Source organism: Panulirus ornatus, chromosome 27 (genome assembly GCF_036320965.1).
Source record: "Panulirus ornatus isolate Po-2019 chromosome 27, ASM3632096v1, whole genome shotgun sequence".
Classification (NCBI taxonomy): domain Eukaryota; kingdom Metazoa; phylum Arthropoda; class Malacostraca; order Decapoda; family Palinuridae; genus Panulirus; species Panulirus ornatus.
The window spans coordinates 10,398,090-10,418,464 of NC_092250.1; the positions used below are offsets into that span (position 1 = coordinate 10,398,090).

The following is a 20,375-nucleotide window of genomic DNA, read 5'->3' on the forward strand; positions in this document are numbered from 1 at the left end:
GTCCCCTTCACATATGATCCCATTCGCTCTCTTTTGTCTTTTTTTAGTTATAACCCTCTTCCAAAACAACTGATCATCTTGGAAATTTGCTGATCACTCCCTCAACCAAACACTTATTTGCAACTACGCGGGAGATGAAAAGAGAAAGCGGCAGGAAGTCACACGGAGGATACAGGAGTTAAGAAAGAAGGCAGACCAGGGAGAAGGAGATGATCTGGATAGCTGCATTATCATCTTTCTCATACTTACGTACAGGGACGATGATTGACATACACATACACATGCCAAGAAAGTTTAAGTCAAACGGATTTATGGACAAGCAAATGTTCTGCAGCTCATCAAGCAATGCTTACCTTTTCTCTTGTTGTTGGGTGAGTTCTGGTTGTCACGAGCCTCCATCAACAGATCAAGGAAGTCTCCACGTTTATGACCCTTCTCCCTGGCTGCAACTGTCTCGCGAGCCACTTCCTCAAAAAAGTCCATCTCGGGAGGGTTGAAACGAATTTTCAGAACTCTACATAAACTTGGGAAGGTTAGAAACATCAAAAATTTCAAGAATCTCCACTGAGACATGGAAAAGAAAGCTGCAGCCTTGTTTGGAAAATCTGCATTGACGTCTTTGAAAGAGTTACATTCAATTCCAAAGGCACAAGAGGCGATGGTGTCCATAGTGAACCGTCCGAAGTAGTCCTTCATATCAACGTATGGCTGTGTAGCTGCCTGTTTAAGTGAGAAAGACACGAGGACGTCGGCAATGTCACACACTAGAGGGAACATACCCCGTATCTTCCCCGAAGTAAATGCTGGCGACATAATGGATCGTAGAGACTTCCACTCTTCTCCCGTCTTCATAACCAACACCTCATTAATTATCTTATCAGACTCGTGTTGCATCTTCATTGTCCGACGGTCCACGAAGTGGTCGAAGTCCTTAACAAGAATATGCTTGATGAGGTCTGGGTCACCGATCATCAAGACTGGTCTGTGCATTTCATACGTCCCGCAGAAGGTTGACCCTCCATACTTGGTGTAGACCTTTATGAAATAAAGACATAATCAAAATATAAAGACAACCCAGATAACTGATGCACAGTAAAATCTATTACATACGAAAAGCAAGGAAAAACCGAAGTAATCTCCATTAACTGAATGGTGACCAAGGATGGAATAATGTTATCATATATCAATAAAATGAGAGGATATATAACCATTGGGGTTTAATACTGTGATACAGATTTAGGTGTTAGTCATGGAAATTAGAATGTTTGTGTATGCAATACAGTCTGGTTTTCCGTAAAACAAGACGGAAGTCAAAACCAGGTCAAAAACCACATTAAAAACCTTGAACACTTCCTTTAGATTCAATCCTCACGCAGGCTCTTGGTCTTGTTCATTCATAGTCATCGACAGCCAAAAAACAGAGAGAGAGCTGACGAAATTCCCCCGTTTCTCAGGGGCTTATATCCCTTGTTACTACCCAAGTCCTATATATCTAATTTTGATGGCCAACACTGGGATACAAATATTTCCAATACGAAATACAATACTTAGACCAAAGCCAGCACGTCATTACAAGAACTACGTCATCGACGACATCATCATATCACGCACCACCCTATGTCTCCTGGGTGAGGTGGACCCCGAACGCATCGCACCCTGCTGGCATCGCTACACACGCTGATCATCTGACAGACTTAACAACGTCGGGTTGCCAGCATTCAGGGAGTCTTACTTAACAAACAGGATAACTGTGTGTAAGAGTTTGTGTATAATTTGCGTGTTGTAACAATGGCTAATCCAGCCGGACAAACAGCACCAGTAGCTCATACATTAGCTCTTAAACACACTACCAACATCGTGTTAAAAGGGGAATACAGTACGCCAAGCGTTAGCGGGAAGCAGAATTCCTTCAGACTTGAATAAAGAAACTAAGACAATTGATGGATTATAAGGACGGACACACTCGGTGGCTGTGAAAAAGATAACTGCAAGACGGCATTGTAAGCTATGCTGCAGAAAGATTTTATCAAATTTGACAAGAGGTAAGATGCAACAGCAGTAGTTTTGGAGACGTTCCTGATAGAAGCTAGTGATGAGGAAAAATTATTACCGCTATATGTCTGTATAAGAGTGACAGCTCAGGAAACGGATCAAAGCTGGCATTACTGGGCACGATATGCTTAAATCTTGACAGGTTAGGGACTTTCACTGAATCCCATGGTTGCCATTGGTACCGAATACACCTCCACCAGAAGTGAGGGAAGAGGTCTTATACGAAGGGGCTGTCATGTCAGGCACCCCATATTCTCATCTAAAATCTTAGATATCCAAATGTTACAATCATAATACCTACTGTAAATGTTTCCTTCTGGCCTTTCAACCCACTTATACTCCTACTATTCCAAAGGACGCAGAAACCAATATACCCTACCCTAACCTCAGATTTACCCTGCATTCGTATCCTTCCCAACAATGCTCTCCACCACAAATGTTTTCACCAAGTAAATGGGACACTACAAACCTCCCAGTCCTATACTTGGCAGATTATCCGTCTGCACGTGGTGAACCGTAAACCCATACAACAAAGTCCTTGCAGAAATAATGTTCTTTCTATAGAAAGACCGCAACAAGCTTCAAGCACACGCTAGTCAAAGGAGATCTACAAAGCCGATAGAGAAAGGAAAGCACCACCTCCCTATTGGGTCCATGTAGATGCTGACTACTCTTATACAAATCAGTGAACCAAACCACACCATAACGCAGCGGGGAGTTCCAAATCAGACTCAAATTCCATCAGCGTAGAGTTGCATCAACAACAGACTGACATCGGACAGCTAGGTTCTTTTAATTTTGTAAAAGCCCTGTGAGTTAGTAGAAAATCAATGTGCGAAAGATGAGAGTTAGAGCTTAACCCTGTGTGCGTCCACATGGTCGTAATTTGGAGCAAAACTCAATGGAATGTCTGTTAAAGTCTATACAGACATTGGATCAAAAGCCAACATGATTGAACTGAAATGTATCAAAAGATTACCAAATGGATCACGCAAGAATGTGATTACATATCATAAAACTAGGGTTTTTGAGCATCCTTTGAGGATAATAAGTCATGTGTCACGTAGATGACATTTACCAAACAAGACCATAAATATGAAGTGCTTCATAGTGGAACAGGTCAAATTCAAGGAATGTATGGGTTTCAGTTTTATGCGAGGTTTTAAAGTGGAAACTAAACCTCAAGAATTAATCATAATCGTTCAGGTATGTAATGTTCCTGTGTTAATTCATGCAATAAATTGTTGAGAATTATATTGCCCATCGAACTTCTCTAGATTTTCCCTCCTGTACAACCAGAGAGAAAACAAGCACCTCAAGTCATTCATATCTAATGTGTTATTTACCCACTGTCGTAAATGTGAAGCAAGAGTTAAAACATAACTAGTTATGATCAACGTGAGACACTAAAAGGAGACACTCATGACGTAAAGACGTTTGCAAATAGGATGACGAAAGAAGTGACACTTGCTAATGCCGGACAAGTGGACGCGAAGAAGAATAAGACGAATCTCTATAGAACCCAAACTCCGTGAGACGGAACATGGAATTTTCTCTTTCAACCTGGCCAGTAGACCGACACAGGGCCTTCTCATGTCTATAGGGCATTATATAGTTGACTTGTCCATATTTCAAGCATCTGTCACAGGAGTTGCAAGTCAACAGAGAGGATATAGTCTATTTGAATCAAGTTACCTCCTCGAAACAGTCTCCTACACTCCAAGGCTAATGTTGCAGTTAATGTAGAATTAATGCAGTATACACCAGAAATGCTAAATATATAGAATAATTATAGTAATCCTTTAGCTTTAAAGGGGAAAGCATTAGGATTAACTCATATTTCCCCTTCCATACCTTTGCACCCTATGCATACGTCCCTGCTTTACGTCTATCACATTCCCAACGACAGGCAGCTGATGAATGTTCAGAAGATATATTCAACCTAATAGCTCCCCGTGGAACACCCCACTTACCTTGGGGATTAGTGATAAGACTATAAACAGTTTAATAAAGCTACCGTCCCATATTGATTCCTAGTACCCGACCGAACAGACCCTTCTCCAGAATCTATGAGGTAATATCTTCCTCCTTAGATTTGTTACACGGATTTTGGCAAATACCTCTGGATGACGCTTTCACTAACTACGTGCGGCACTCTTATAAAGCACTGGGAGTTTACAAGGATGCATTTTGCATTAAGATCTTCGACCATGACCTTTTCAAGGCTCATGACAATGATATCTCGAAGACAAACCCTCTAGGTCTACTTTCATGACACTGCAGTAATTGGGAAGGATGATCCAGCTCAGAGAAATTTACAGGAAGTCTTGAAGAAGTTTACCGCTGACGAATCTAAGGGCAACTCTGTTCAAATGAAACTTCTAAAATACAAGAATAAATCGCCTTGGACAAGTACTGAACGTGAGAGGAGTTTCCTCAGATTATGAGAAGGTAGAGACAGTAACATAATTCACCGAACCTTGAAACACTGATGAGATCCGATCATTTATAGCAATAGCTGGTTATTGTGGATGTTTCGTGCAGGGTTTCAGTCTTCACCCCCCTAACCTATTACAGAGGAAAGATACACTTTTTCTTCTGTACAACAATATGCGATGGTCACATTTAACCAGGCACTCATTTCTGCATCTATCTATCTCGGTGTTCGCTGATCTTCAGCATTCATTCTTTTTTTATCAACTGATGCAAGTGCCGAGGGAACTGGAGTAGCATTCATACAGGGAATAGCAAGACGCTCACACCTATAACATACGGCAGTTGAACTTTATACGAAGCAGAAAGGAATTATTCACTTGCATGGCATAAGTACTTAATTATCTCGAAATTATCTATTACTGCTCAGTCCACGTATACACTGACCACCTATCAGTGGTATGCTATATCGAAATCGAAAACCAGTTGGCAGATTTACTAGTTAGTTCAGGTTTTCTGTTGAACTTTCGGATATATGGTTGGGAAGCAGAATTTATTAGGAGATGCCTTAACGCGGAGTGAAGCTTCACTTACCGAGTACCATGCCTTCGATGCAGAAAATTACAGTAATAAAATACTTACGTAACGAAACTTCTAGTTTTGACAATTAAGCTTCTAGTCCCAACTCGGGAGTTCCACTTACAGGATGATATTTTGTAGAGATGTGAAACTATATGTACCGGTTCGCTCACATCTGTCGTTAGTTGTACCACTTAGCTTCGTGCCACAGATTCAGGTTTTGATTGATGATACTCCGCAAGCAGCTCACTTTGGTAAGGACAGGTGTATTGAGCATGGATGGTAAAGCAAACTGCACACGTTGTGGGGAGACGTCCTACATGTACTCAGCATAAAGGCAAGGTATTGACATACCAGGAAACCACAGAACTACGGGGGAGCGTTTCAACGGCTGTACCATCAGGGTTGTCTCAAACTCGCCAAGGTGATAGAAACTTGCTCGTCATGACTGATGCATTTACTCCAGAATGTAAACCAGTCCCATTCCATGACAAAACCGCAAAATCAGTCATTGAGGAATTCATTGACAACATTCTGGATCGCCACACTGCACTGACAGTGGCAGACATTTGAATGATAACTTCAGAGAAGAGTTATGAGTAAAACACAGTGAAAAAAGGACTATGTATTACAGCTTACCACCCGGTGGCGATTGGGTTAGCAGAGAAGTTGAAATGCATGCTGTTAGGGAACTGGAATAACTACTGATTTTCAAAACAGTCAGAGAGTTGAATGTATCTCAGATGTACAAGGTGACATTAATGCCTCTTACCATACCATAGTAAGTCCTGGTTATAAGGCTTTAACAAAATGTTTTCTTTTGACATATTTATCTCCAGACGACGAACAACATATGATGGTGACAACCTTACAGCAAAATAGTTCTCATGTACACAACTCACACATCATCAACGTAAACAGAACGTAGTACTAACTGTAGGAGCAATTTGACAGTTCCGTTAAGTTGAAAACAAGCTAGCTGGACCTAGTCAGATCAAAAAAGGCAATTTGGCGATGTTGAAGAACTTCAGCCTTACACAAGCCAGATCGAAAATGTGGGGCCACACCATATACAAACACTGTAATGTGTTGGTAAATGTGTGACTAAAAGTGCTGAGAGTCACGTCCCCACCAACGGAACAGTGTTAGGAACATAGCTGTAAACATTTCCAACAAAAGCTGCCAACAGTGTTTGGAAAAATGTCGAACATAGGCATGTCTAAACCAACGCAACAGTGTTACGAACAAAGCTGTCAACAGTTTGCACCAAAGCCAGCTAATGCTACTGACATTAAGCTCATCAACAGGACACAGTTGTACGTTTCCAACAGCGTACCTAATTGCAATGTTGCCAATATGTTCGTGGATGCGTCAAAACATGGTTGATAACACTGCAATCAAAATATATTACTTCCACTGGATTCACAACATCGCAACAATATTGGTATCAGTGTCGGCAACTTTGTGGAATAATAACGCTACCATCATTGTTACAAACACAACACACAAGCTATTGTTCACATCATGTCTAATAATGTTCCAGACTGGCCCCACCTTATGTTAGCATCACAATTCACAGAACCGTATAAGGTATTTAGCACATAAGAGGATATCTTAATATTCAAGACGTTCAAGAGGAACATACCGACCATCTTAGTTTACTTAAATATGATGAGAAAAATGAAGATCTTGAGGCTAGTCCGGAGGTCCCCGTAATAATAAACAAAGTGATACCCAACTCTTGGCATGATACTTGAAACATTTTCATAACCTACGTCTAGACCTACATCCTTGCTATAACTAACGTGCATGTTCACTCGACAGGTCCAGCATGGTTTTCCCGCTACATCTTTTTTTGCCGCCAGGGTTGGTGACGGCACTACCGCCTAAGACATCTGACAGATTGAAAGCTTTGGGTGTTGCCTCAATTCAGGACGCAGTAACAACTGGATACAGTGTGACGGACAGGTCCAAGCTCAGGAGGTTTAAAGTAATCCTTCATCAGACCAATCACAGACAAGACTGAGCAACTGTAATCTGAACATAATAGTACTCCTTCTTTATAACATTTAAAGTAGCGGTTGAAATGGAAGTTAGCAGAGATTGCATGTATAGTATCACAAGTTTTGGCACAATTTCCTGCTCATAGTGCAAATGGGAGACGCAGGCGCACGGAAAGATTTTTTTTTCTTTTTCAAGTCTTGGAGGGACGGTTCTTCAGCTGTTAGTAGCCCTAGAGACAAAAGGAGACGCCCGTAAGCATGAGTAAAAGCATATAACAGAAATACGGTCAGAAGGATTCACACGCCAGGTTGACTCAACATACTGTTCAACTGGATAAGGTGAGTTAGTAGACGATATAAACATGCATCGAAATTACTTCAGAAACACTGTCGATCGACTTTTGAATTAATCACTCTTACAATTTCAGATGGTTTACTGTATGATCAAGAAGCGTGACATATTAGCTAATTTGATGAACTTGTAACAAATCTAAATTTAACTGATCATAGAATTATTATCCTCGTACTATTTCCACTTGCAGAAATGGCTCTCCTCGTTTATCTAACTCAAGTCACTTCATATTATAAAACCTGCAATACCTCAACATCAACTGGTGCGAGTGTCCTTATCTTTTAATGTTGTAGTCCCAAAGGCTATGTTAATATAACAATTCCCATCCCTTTTGTTTATGGGCAGATGTAGTAACGTTATCAGGTTAAACTGTTAGGGACTCCTCATATGAGGGTAGCGGTGCACCAAGAAAAAGTTTGTTTCTAAGGACTATTCCAAAATGACCTTACGTAAATTTCATGACATGTTACGTAATTGTAAAGAAAGCCAATCCTTCAGCTTAAGGTTTACTCGTCTTTTACCGAAACATTAGGTACGTTCACCACGTGTGAGTAAAGGCTGATAAATGTAGTTTACCCAGGGATCTGTGTGGCTCATTACGTCAAAGCTTTGTAGCTTAATTCTTCGGGACTTCGTAATCTTCCCCTTTTCAGTGTATTCCTAATCTTTGGGTGAATTTCGCTTGTTCCAGAATTCCTATGATGGTGCTGCCGCTAGGTAACCTAGCATTAAATATAAGAGTAATATGTCGATAGATATTCTAGAATACAACACAGGTTAAGTTTATCAGCAAAAAAATGTGAAAAAATGCAAGAAAAATTTATGTACGAAGATTAAAGTGATAAATACTTTCTCTGATCCTTCTGATGGTAATGTTGCTGTAGCCTATATGACGTTTGACGTCACATGTCAAGGCCATGTATCCTTGAAACTCGTGGAGGAAACTGCTTACCTCATCATCAAACACCCATCGTCCTTGAGTTTTGGAAAATATCTTGTGTGCGTGGCCCAGGAATGGGAGGGCAGGCGGGGCTGTTATTCCCCTGGAGGACCAATAGCTGAGGCGCCACCTGGAGTACGCCCACAACGCTAACACCACAACGCTCACCAACAACAACCACGTCTCCACGCCCATCCTGGAAGAAAAATGTTTGAGGCGTTAGGGCAGTAATGTTGGAAAATTCCACTTACTAATGTTCATCCTTTTTACATACATCCTCAAGTCCAAAGTATGCAACGCTGAGAAAAAAAAATATATAGTGTTATATGGAGTGATTAATTACATGGCAAGCGATGATGGGTTTTTGTGTTACGCTGTGCTCTTGTTATGTTGGAGATAACTTTAAAGTTCTGCCTGGTTGTTCATTGTGGCCATGTGCTGTACATATGCAACTGTTCTCTATGCATGGAAACGCTTTCATTTGTCTGGACGTAAAAGCTGTTCTGCTATGCAGGATTACCTAAAACAGGTAAAAGGGCGTGATATGTCAACATATACAGCCCTTCTGATTGTCTACCTTAGTTATCCAACAAACATCGCTGCCATATAATATCGCAAGAAAGCTTGACCTGGTTTGACCTCAGTTCTATTTGTGGTGATTAAATATGCGATAAAGCAGTTGTATATTGCTGATCTCCAGTGTGTTAAATGTAGTATTCCACTACACTGGGAGTAATAATAGGCACATATGTTGCCAAGGTAGATCATAAGTTTGAGTTGAACGAAGATTAGTTTTTCATATCCTAAGCTTATTAGCCAAACACTGGAGTTTCTTAAGCTATTCAGCGCTCTCAATATAGATTTAGGGCAGTTATGAGCGGAAATGGAAAGAAAACGATTAAGGATGTCTGTGGCACACATAAAAGTCCTATTGCGTCAGAGGACAAGCGTAAGGCTGAACATGTTTGGTCGAAGTAAAAAGAAACCTGGCTCAGGAAATCTAATAGCTGGTAGGCAAATTCTCTATTTCTTTTAATTAAAGATTTGGATAAAAAAAAAAGAATCTCATTGAAACAAGTACATAAGTGAAAGATAGATGGTCGAGAGAGAGAGAGAGAGAGAGAGAGAGAGAGAGAGAGAGAGAGAGAGAGAGAGAGAGAGAGAGAGAGAGAGCAAGAAAACGCGTCCAGAAAATCACCCACTTTCATAAAAAAAAACTTCATCACACACCTGTATACACTTCAGTTTGTTCCCTGGAACAAAAACGGGTGTAATAATGATAAAACAAAGAAACAGAACCGACTCCATGAGGTTTCTTTGAACTCGACTATTATCAGATATGCAGAGCTAGATCCTCGCATGACGTGCTAGCATTAAATCTTTTGTGTACGACGCAATCCTTGTACATATATTACATTATACTTAATCGCCGTCTCAGGCTTTGGCGAGGTAGCGCAAGGAAACAGATGAAAGAATGGCCCAAACCAATCCACATACACATGTATATACATAAATGCGCACATACGCACATATACATACCTATACATTTTAAAGTATACACACATATACATACATAGGAATATACATATATACACATGCACATATTTATACTTGCTGCATTCATCCTTCCTCGTCGCCATCCCGCCACACATGAAATAGCATCCCCCCCCCCCCTCCCGCGCGCGCGAGAGATATCGCTAAGAAAAGACAAAATAGGCCACACTTGTTCACATTCAGTCTCCAGCTGTCATGTAATAATGCACCGAAACTGCAACTCCCTTTCCACATCCAGGCCCCAAAAAACTTTCCATGGTATACTCCAGACGCTTTTCACATGCTCTGGTTCAACCCATTGACAGCACGTCGACCCCGGTGTATCACATCGTTCCAATTCACTCTATTCCTTGCACGCCTTTCTTCTTCATCTATGTTCAGGTCCCGATCGCTCAAAATCTTTTTCACTCCATCTTTCCACCTCCAATTTGATCTCCCACTTCTCCACCTCTGACACATACTTCCTCTTTGTCAACCCTTCTTTACTCATTCTCTCCATGTGACCAAACCATTTCAACACAACCTCTTCTGCTCTCTCAATCACACTCTACTTATTGTTACACATCTTTCTTACCCTTTCGTTACTTACTCCATCAAACCACCTCACACTACATGTTGTCCTGAAACATTTCATTTCCAACACATCCACCCTCCTCCGCACAACCCTTTCTATAGCCCCTGCCTCGCAGCTGTATAACATTGTTGGAACCACTATTTCTTCAAACATACCCATTTTTGCTCTCTGAGAAACCGTTCTCGCCTTCCACACATTCTTCAACGCTCCCAGAACCTTCGCCCCCTCTCCCACCCTGTGACTCACTTCCGCTTCCATAGTTCCATCCACTGCCAAATCCACTCCCAGATATCTAAAACACGTCATTTCCTCCAATTTTTCTCTATTCAAACCTACTTCCTGATTAACTTGTGCCTGAACCCTACTAATCTAATAACCTTGCACTTATTCACATTTACTCTCAACTTTCTTCTTTCACACACTTTACCAAACTCGACTAGTCATCAGCTTGTGCAGTTTCTCACCCGAATCAGCTACCAGCGCTGTATCATCAGTGAACAACAACAGACTCACTTCCCAAGCCCTCTCATCCACAACAGACTACATACTTGTCCTTCTCTCAAAAACTCTTGCATCCACCTGCCTAACTACCCCATCCATAAACAAATTAAACAACTATGGAAACATCACGCACCCCTGACGCAAACTGACATTCACTGAAAACCAATCACTTTCCTCTCTTCCTACTCGTCATGCCTTACATCCTTGGTAAAAACTTTTCACTGCTCCTAACAACTTATCTCCCACACCATATACTCTTGATACTTTCCACAAAGCATCTCTATCGACCCTACCATATGCTTTCTCCAGATGCATAAATGCTACATACAAATCCATCTGTTTTTCTGAGTATTTCTCACCTACATTCTTCAAAGCAAGCACCTGATCCACACACCCTCTACCACTTCTGAAACCACACTGCTCTTCCCCAGTCTGATGCTCTCTACTTGTCTTTACCCTCTCAATCAATACCCTCCCAAATATTTTCAAATGAATTTATACCTCTGTTGCCTCAGCTCTCGCAACAGCAATATACTCTCAACTGAAACAGAAACCTCATCAGAGAAAATGTAGAAATATTTCCAGAGAGAATTAAAAAGAACCTTACGAGTTTGTCCAATCAGTGCTATCAAATTGGCAATATTGGCGCTTGAAGGCGAGAGTAGGAGGAGGAATTCCGGATGAGCAAAGAGACGTTTACAAGTGTCTGGTGAGATTAAACTACCGGGAAGTGACATTGTGCAACTATACCTTGTAGGATTTAGAGAGGAAAGTAGGTCAGTGTTGTGAGAGCGGTTCTGATGGACTGAAATCTGCATAATTTGCTCAAGGTCATCAGTATCCAACTCCGTTATCACGTCTCACCGTATAACATGTGGGACGATTTCATCCAGTTCCTTCTCGAAGCAATAGAATGTCCTTAGTATATGACCTTGGTTGAGCATATGCCATACTGTGTGCCAGAGACTACACCTGCTGTCCCACCTCACTCATATCTAGCATCGCATGCCAAGGGCTTTCCCTTTCGGTCCACCCTACTCATAAAAGGGACTATTTGGCAGGGACGGTCCTTTCCAAGCCCACCCCGCTCATACCAGGGACTACATCCTTAGAACTGGCCCTCCAGACAACGTCTAGCTTTTACTAGGGAATCACCCTCCATGTTCAACCTGCTCGTCCCAGAATCCGTAGTTCCTGTGGCACACACACACACACACACACACACACACACACACAACACACACACACACACAATACCTAGAAAAGGAAAATGTTTGCCGGTGCATGTTAAGAAACGTGATTCACACGACCTCACCTAACGATTTTAATGTTATGCTGAGTTAAGTAAGAGATCATGAATTAGCATCGCTTAAGGTAAATTCAATAAACTGGTAAAATGAATGTGTAACAAAATGCCGGTTGCCAGATAATGGACAATGTGCCATTTTCTCATTTATTATTCACATTGTAAGCTGAGCATGATGACATTGGCAAGGTGATCTTATCGACCAATGCCAAGTTTGATATCTGTATGACTCACTCATGGCGACGAGCTAATATTTGACTTGATCCCGCAGTGACCACAAAGCAAACACCACAGAGCGTCACACCCACCACACTCACGCCACACTCAGTGAAAAAAGCCTACCATTGGCCTCATTTTTTCCTGACGTCTTATATTGTGTTATGCTTCTCACTTATGGATTCCCCGCCACAAGTTCATCATTACAGGAAACCAACGAAGTCTGCGTAATGAATGTAACATTTATAAGAACTGTATAAACACGTAACGTTTTTACAGAAAGATACTAAATAAATGAAAAAAAATAGGCATCCTGCGCAAAAGTTACTCCATAATGTCACTGAAGTCATCTCAAGACATTTTTTTATTTATGTGCCAACGTCTTCATTCCACTGCTTCGAGCAAGGATTATCAGACACATCACACTTCACGTTTTCCCTCCCATCACCCTCACCCTTCCACCAACACCGCTCATGACGATTCCAACTCTGACAGTTCGATGATTATCAAGGACTGGGGAATGTCATCTGTCATTAGTCTTTAATATAAGCTACTTCCATTTATGAAATTCTATCATTTTCCTACTTGGTTCAAGGTAACACCAAAGGAAGAATCACTGCCTAAATTCAAAACATGTATCTGTTTACCCTCGTTTGGCTCCGAACTCAGGGTTCACACGCCACGGAGAGGGATAAGTGACGTGGCAATAGCTTGTTACTAGTTTATTGAAACCGAAGTTAACGCCACATATATCAAGACGTTGCGGATACTATTAACGACCACGAAATGATAACCAAACCCTCGGACAACTGAAGCTTAGAAGTGGCTTGAAATGATACTACTTGGGTTCACATCTCACGGAAAGAGAGGACTGGCAATGCTGACAGTCCCAGTTAGAAGTAAAGGCGGTTGTACATAGGAGTAAAGACATGATATACGTATACAAAGTCAAGTGAGAGGGCAGCACAAGTGTAAAACTCTCTCTCCTCTCAACACATGAATTGTAATCACACTCACACACACACACACACACACACACACACACGCACACACACACACACACACACACACACACACACACACACACGTTACTCTTTTCGATGTATACGAAGGACTAGCCAGCAGGTATGGACTTCTCCCTGAATATGATTGCAGATTGAGGCAAAGGTCATGAGAGATGGAAAACGTGGAGGATTGCATCAACTCATAAAGGGACCTTGACAGACTTCAAAGTTGGCCTGATACTTGGCTGATGAGCTTCAACCCAAGTCAATGTAATGAAGGTGGATGATCACTGGAAAACAAACCTCGAAATGGTTCAGTGGCAAATAAGGTGCAGGAATGTGTGAGGACGAGTTTGGGTCGACGTCGTCCCTAACCTCCCGACAAAGTCCCACATTAGGAGAACGTTAGAAATGCATTCAGAATCATGGACAGGGAAGTATTCAGGATTTTTTTCATATCATACATATGGCCAAAACTATATGATTCTCAACTTTGGTCACCATTCATAAACAACAAAGAGCCCGTAGAGAAGGTCCACAGTAGAGTTACAAAGATTGTACCAAAAAGATACGAGTTGCAGGGAGGTAAAGGCTAAAGGCCTTAGATTTGATAGATAAAAAGGATGACACGATCAAAACCTTCACGTTTTCAAAACAGCGATGACTTAAACAGTGACTAATTCTTCGGGAGACGTAGGGACAGAACAAAATGGGGATTAACATGAAATTAGAAAAGAAGCTTGTTAAGAAAGATGGATAAGCGTACTTTTATCGCATAAGAGAGGAGGATGACTGGAATGTAGTGGCTGAGGACATGGTTAATGAAGACAGCTTACATAAATCTAAGTTGTTTGATAGAAGAGAATGTCCAAAAGATGGGGCCTCTCGAGGGTAAAATTCCCTCCCCATAAAGTGCAGATGGGTGACTATGGATGGGTAATTTCACATGAACACCAGCAAACTTAAAAATGATCCTAATCAGGTGTAATAAAGTTTCAAGATCCTCACCTTCATCATCATGTAGTTATCACACACACACACACACACACACACACACACACACACACACACACACAATTTGATTATGCCAAAGACAACCTCGTCTGCTAGTAGCCAGTGAGTGACCCCCAGTTCCTCTGCGCCTGTTTGAATAATGGGTGAACGACTATCCTTTGCGGTCGTAACTTAAGTGGTTTAGCCACCCTTATACATGGAGCTAAACCTGGTGTGATGTAGTTTGTTGAAGGATGTGATGCTGCCTATTGTAACATTGTATGACTCATGTGGATCACGTTTACACGAATTAGAAAATGCGAGCAATGTATGCATTGGGGATGTATTTCCCAACACTTGGTTTTAGAGGGAGAATGAATTTAGAGAGGATATGATTGAGATAAAGATACTGAGAGAGAAGCGGTAGAGAAAATAAAGAATTTAAGAGAATTACTAACGTGAGATGGGCATATCAACAACACACATATTGATTAGGTGAATAAGATACAAATCCAGCAATATAACAAGCTATGGGCAGGAGAAGTGAAAAATATGTAGTTGTCATGGAGAGGTGTCGGGAGATCTTATATAACATCCATGATGCGAGTCCTACTTAAAAATGGGAGGTGGCCTTACCCGCTAGTGTTTGGAGAGTCGTAGACCTAAGTCCTGAGGTACACATGAATCCCCACCATGACCTTGGTAACTGAAAGTGCTTGGTCAGAGTTGTGCACGAGTCTCCTCACGTCGAGACAGAGGGTGTGGTACACCTTTCATTCTACGACTTCTCACATTCACTAGTCCAGTTCTGGCTAAAGATCAGGCTCTTCTGACAACCTACACATGAAACATACCAAACACAACTTATCTCTGGCGCGGCAATCATACTGATAAGGTTGGTCAACAATATAATTCATTAAGGTTAACTATGCGCGTCAGTTATGCGTCCTTAAACTCACACAAGTATCGAATATTCATACACATTTGCTGTAAGAAACGTACAAGATATAACAAGCTCAAACAATATTGGTGGGTGATGGCAAGAAATATACGATAGAGATATCGTCATAATTTTGAAAAGTTCTCTCAGTCTGACTTTATAGCTACGCTTGGGGACAATGGACATACCGAACCAAAGGGGAGAAGCTGTCTAGGTTAGGATGAGTCAGTAATGAGCACGCGTTCGGCTGGGAGTGACCGTGGCAAGGGGCAGAGAAACGCAGGAGTCCGCCTAGTCATGGTGAGACAGGAAAACAGACCAGCAATCTGGTGACGTCACAACCGATTACAGAGCGCCAATCGGTTATCCACTGGGAACTTATCGTGTTTCATTTTCCCCGTGGACTCTTTGGAATATATATATATATATATATATATATATATATATATATATATATATATATATATATATATATATATATATATTTCTTTTTCTTTCTTTCAAACTATTCGCCATTTCCCGCGTTAGCGAGGTAGCGTTAAGAACAGAGAACTGGGCCTTTGAGGGGATATCCTCACCTGGCCCCCTTCTCTGTTATTGGATTACGTGCTTATTGATAGGCGCGCGAAAGAGAGACTTTTTATGTTAATGTGCTGAGAGGTGCAACTGGAGGGATATCTGATCATAATCTTGTGGAGGCGAAGGTGAAGATTTGTAGAGGTTTTCAGAAAAGAAGAGAGAATGTTGGGGTGAAGAGCGTGGTGAGAGTAAGTGAGTTTGGAAGGAGACTTGTGTGAGAAAGTACCAGGAGAGACTGGGTACAGATTGGAAAAAGGTGAGAACAAAGGAGGTGAGGGGAGTGGGGGAGGAATGGAATGTATTTAGGGAGTCAGTGATGGCTTGCGAAAAAGATACTTGTCGCATGAGAAGCATGGGGAGGTGGGCAGATTAGAAAGGGTAGTGAGTGGTGGGATGAAGAAGTAAGATTATTGGTGAAGGAGAAGAGAGAGGCATTTGAACGTTTTTTGCAGGGAAATAATGCAAATGAGTGAGAGATATATAAAAAAAAAGAAAAAAAGAGGCAGGAGGTGAAGAGAAAGGTGCAAGAGGTGAAAAAGAGGGCAAATGAGAGTTGGGGAGAGAGAGTATCATTAAATTTTAGGAAGAATAAAAAGATGTTTTAGAAGGAGGTAAATAAAGTGCATAAGACAACGGAACAAATGGGAACTTCAATGAAGGCAGCTAATGGGGAGATGATAACAAGTAGTGGTGATGTGAGAAGGAGATGGAGTGAGAATTTTGAAGGTTTGTTGAATGTGTTTGATGATAGAGTGGCAGACATAGGGTGTTTTGGCCGAGGTGGTTTGCAAAGTGAGAGGGTTGGGGAGGGTGATTTGGTAAACAGAGAAGAGGTAGTAAAAGCTTTGCGGAAGATGAGGGCCGGCAAGGCAGCAGGTTTGGATGGTATTGCAGTGGAATTTATTAAAAATAGGGGGTGTAATGTTGACTGGTTGGTAAGGTTATTTGATGTATGTATGACTCATGGTGAGGTGCCTGATGAATTGCCGGAATTCTTGCATAGTGCCATTGTACAAAGGTAATGTGGATAAAAGTAAGTGCTCAAATTACAGAGGTTTAAGTTTGTTGAGTATTCCTGGTAAATTGTATGGGAGGGTATTGATTGAGAGGGTGAAGGCATGTACAGAGCATCAGACTGGGGAAGAGCAGTGTGGTTTCAGAAGTGGTAGAGGATGTGTGGATCAGGTGTTTGCTTTGAAAAATGTATGTGAGAAATACTTAGAAAGCAAATGGCTTTGTATGTAGAGTTTATTGATCTGGAGAAGGCATATAATAGAGTTGATAGAGATGCTCTGTGGAAGGTATTAAGAATATATATGGTGTGGCAGGCAAGTTGTTAGAAGCAGTGAAAGTTTTTATCGAGGATGTAAGGCATGTGTACGTGTAGGAGGAGAGGAAACTGATTGGTTCTCAGTAAATGTTGGTTTGCGGCAGGAATGTATGATGTCTCCATTGTTGTTTAATTTGTTTATGGATGGGGTTGTTAAGGAGGTGAATGCAAGAGTTTTGCAAAAAGAGGGGCAAGTATGCAGTCTGTTGTGGATGAGAGAGCTTGGGAAGTGAGTCAGTTGTTCGCTGATGATACAGCTCTGGTGGCTGATTCGTGTGAGAAACTGCAGAAGCTGGTGACTGAGTTTGGTAAAGTGTGTGAAAGAAGAAAGTTAAGAGTAAATGTGAATAATAGCAAGGTTATTAGGTACAGTAGGGTTGAGGGACAAATCAACTGGGAGGTAAGTTTGAATGGAGAAAAACTGGAGGAAGTGAAGTGTTTTAGATATCTGGGAGTGTATTTGGCAGTGGATGGAACCATGGAAGCGGAAGTGAATCATAGGGTGGGGGAGGGGGCGAAAGTTCTGGGAGCGTTGAAGAATGTGTTGAAGTCGACAACATTATCTCGGAAAGCAAAAATGGGTATGTTTGAAGGAACCGTGGTTCCAACAATGTTATATGGTTGCGAGGCGTGGGCTATAGATAGAGTTGTGCAGAGGAGGGTTGATGTGCTGGAAATGGGATGTTTGAGGACAATATGTGGTGTGAGGTGGTTTGATCGAGTAAGTAATAAAAGGGTAAGAGAGATGTGTGGTAATAAAAAGAGTGTGGTTGAGAGAGCAGAAGAGAGGTGTTTTGAAATGGTTTGGTCATATAAAGAGAGTGAGTGAGGAAAGATTGGCCAAGAGGATATATGGGTCAGAAGTGGAGGGAACGAGGATAAATGGGAGACCATATTGGAGGTGGAAAGATGGAGTGAAAATGATTTTAAGTGATCGGGGCCTGAACATGCAGGAGGGTAAAAGGCGTGCAAGGAATAAAGTGATTTGGAACAATGTGGTATACCGTGGTCGACGTGATGTCAATGGATTGAACCAGGGGATATGAAGCGTTTGGGTAAACCATGGAAAGTTCTCTGGTGCCTGGATGTGGAAAGGGAGCTGTGGTTTCGGTGCATTATTACATGACAGCTAGAGAATGAGTGTGAATGAATGTGGCCTTTGTTGTCTTTTCCTAGCGCTACCTCGCGCACATGACGGGGGAGGGGATTGTTATTTCATGTGTGGCGGGGTGGCGATGGAAATGAATAAAGGCAGACAATATGAATTATGTATATGTGAATACATGTATAGGTCTGTGTGTGTATATATATGTATACGTTGAGATGTATAGGTATGTATATTTGCGCGTGTGAACCCACAAACATGTGTATGTGGGTGGGTTGGGCCATTCTTCCGTCTGTTTCCTTGCGCTACCTTGCTATCGCGGGAGACATCGACAAATCAAATAAATGAGTAAATAAATAGATAAATATATATATGTATATATGTATATATATATATATATATATATATATATATATATATATATATATATATATATATATACAATATTTGTGTAGGTGTATGCATAAAGTCTTACACGACTGTCTGTATTCAAGAGGATTCTGCGTATGCCATCTTTGCTTATACTGCGCAAGTGGCGAAAGTGCGACAACCCTGATCCACTCAACTGTGTTTCTATGTTAACACAACGCATTCAAGATCACACTATAACTAACTGTATTCCACATGTTTACATACATATAGGAGTAAACAGTAAAGTAAATAAGTAATCAGAAAATGAAGGTCTAATGGAGAATACCGACTTGCAAAGTAAAAACTGTTTTACGGTTTGACAGTACCCTGGTTAATAACAACAGACAATAATGTAAACATTACCTCAGCAGGATATTAATATAATTCACCCTGAACCCCAGCCTTCCCCAAGAGTTGAATAATTACCTCTGGTTAATAAACAAACCATTAAAGCTTCTCATGCCATAAATTAAACAATTACCCACCCTATTTGTTAATACTTACTCAATTTACGAAAACAATGTACTACACAATGCGCAGAGGCGAACACTACCTGACGTTACATGGGGCCGGGTCTGGTGAAGTAACCCAAGGGCTTTGTTGAGTTGCCAACTGATATTTACTATAACAAAAAACAAGTGGTCAAGTTCAGAGTGATAAGATTATGTCTCGGTCTTGAATCACATGTTTTCAGGACAGTAATGTGATCATCAGAGAAAATGACATTACACGTTGTCACTATCTTAACAGGCTTGATATCATCATATATAAATCGTTGGTAATTCTAAGTGTTCAGCCAGCACTACGCGCACATTGAGACGCATTGTCAAGTCTTGTGAGTGTGACATTACCAAACCCGTCATGAATTATTACTAACTTCAGTTTCATGACCAAATTTCTTGAAACATATATATACATATATATATATATATATATATATATATATATATATATATATATATATATATATATATATATATATATAAATATATTTTTTTTTTTTTTTTTTTTTATACTTTGTCGCTGTCTCCCGCGTTTGCGAGGTAGCGCAAGGAAACAGACGAAAGAAATGGCCCAACCCCCCCCCCCATACACATGTACATACACACGTCCACACACGCAAATATACATACCTACACAGCTTTCCATGGTTTACCCCAGACGCTTCACATGCCTTGATTCAATCCACTGACAGCACGTCAACCCCTGTATACCACATCGCTCCAATTCACTCTATTCCTTGCCCTCCTTTCACCCTCCTGCATGTTCAGGCCCCGATCACACAAAATCTTTTTCACTCCATCTTTCCATATATATATATATATATATATATATATATATTTATATATATACATATATTCATAAATACATTTATAAATATATATATATATATATTTATATATATATATATATATATATATATATATATATATATATATATATATATATATATATATATGGGTTTTCAGAAAAGAAGAGAGAATGTTGGGGTGAAGAGGGTGG

General features: G+C 40.9%; 1 protein-coding gene and 1 long non-coding RNA gene across 5 annotated transcripts in view; one reads left to right on the plus strand and one right to left on the minus strand.

The window, feature by feature from the left end:
- Window positions 1-294: 294 nt before the first annotated feature.
- Window positions 295-19,456, minus strand: LOC139757575 (cytochrome P450 6k1-like). 4 transcript variants are annotated; one of them, XM_071678181.1, is made up of 3 exons: window positions 19,377-19,456; window positions 8,372-8,555; window positions 295-1,035 (listed from the first exon to the last, which is right to left on the minus strand). In XM_071678181.1, the coding sequence occupies exons 2-3, from the start codon at window positions 8,552-8,554 to the stop codon at window positions 310-312; spliced, it is 909 nt and encodes a 302-aa protein (XP_071534282.1). In that variant the 5' UTR covers window position 8,555; window positions 19,377-19,456; the 3' UTR covers window positions 295-309. The 4 variants fall into 4 exon arrangements, with proteins under 4 accessions (XP_071534282.1, XP_071534284.1, XP_071534285.1 ...); XM_071678183.1 differs by having other exon boundaries at window positions 19,358-19,420; XM_071678184.1 differs by lacking the exon at window positions 19,377-19,456 and adding an exon at window positions 15,636-15,756.
- Window positions 19,457-19,677: 221 nt separating this feature from the next.
- LOC139757482 (uncharacterized) overlaps window positions 19,678-20,375 on the plus strand; it is an 85,954-nt gene continuing 85,256 nt past the window's right edge. Inside the window, exon 1 of the long non-coding RNA XR_011714641.1 lies at window positions 19,678-19,707. This is a non-coding gene — a long non-coding RNA (uncharacterized lncRNA). The remainder of the gene's footprint in view (window positions 19,708-20,375) is intronic.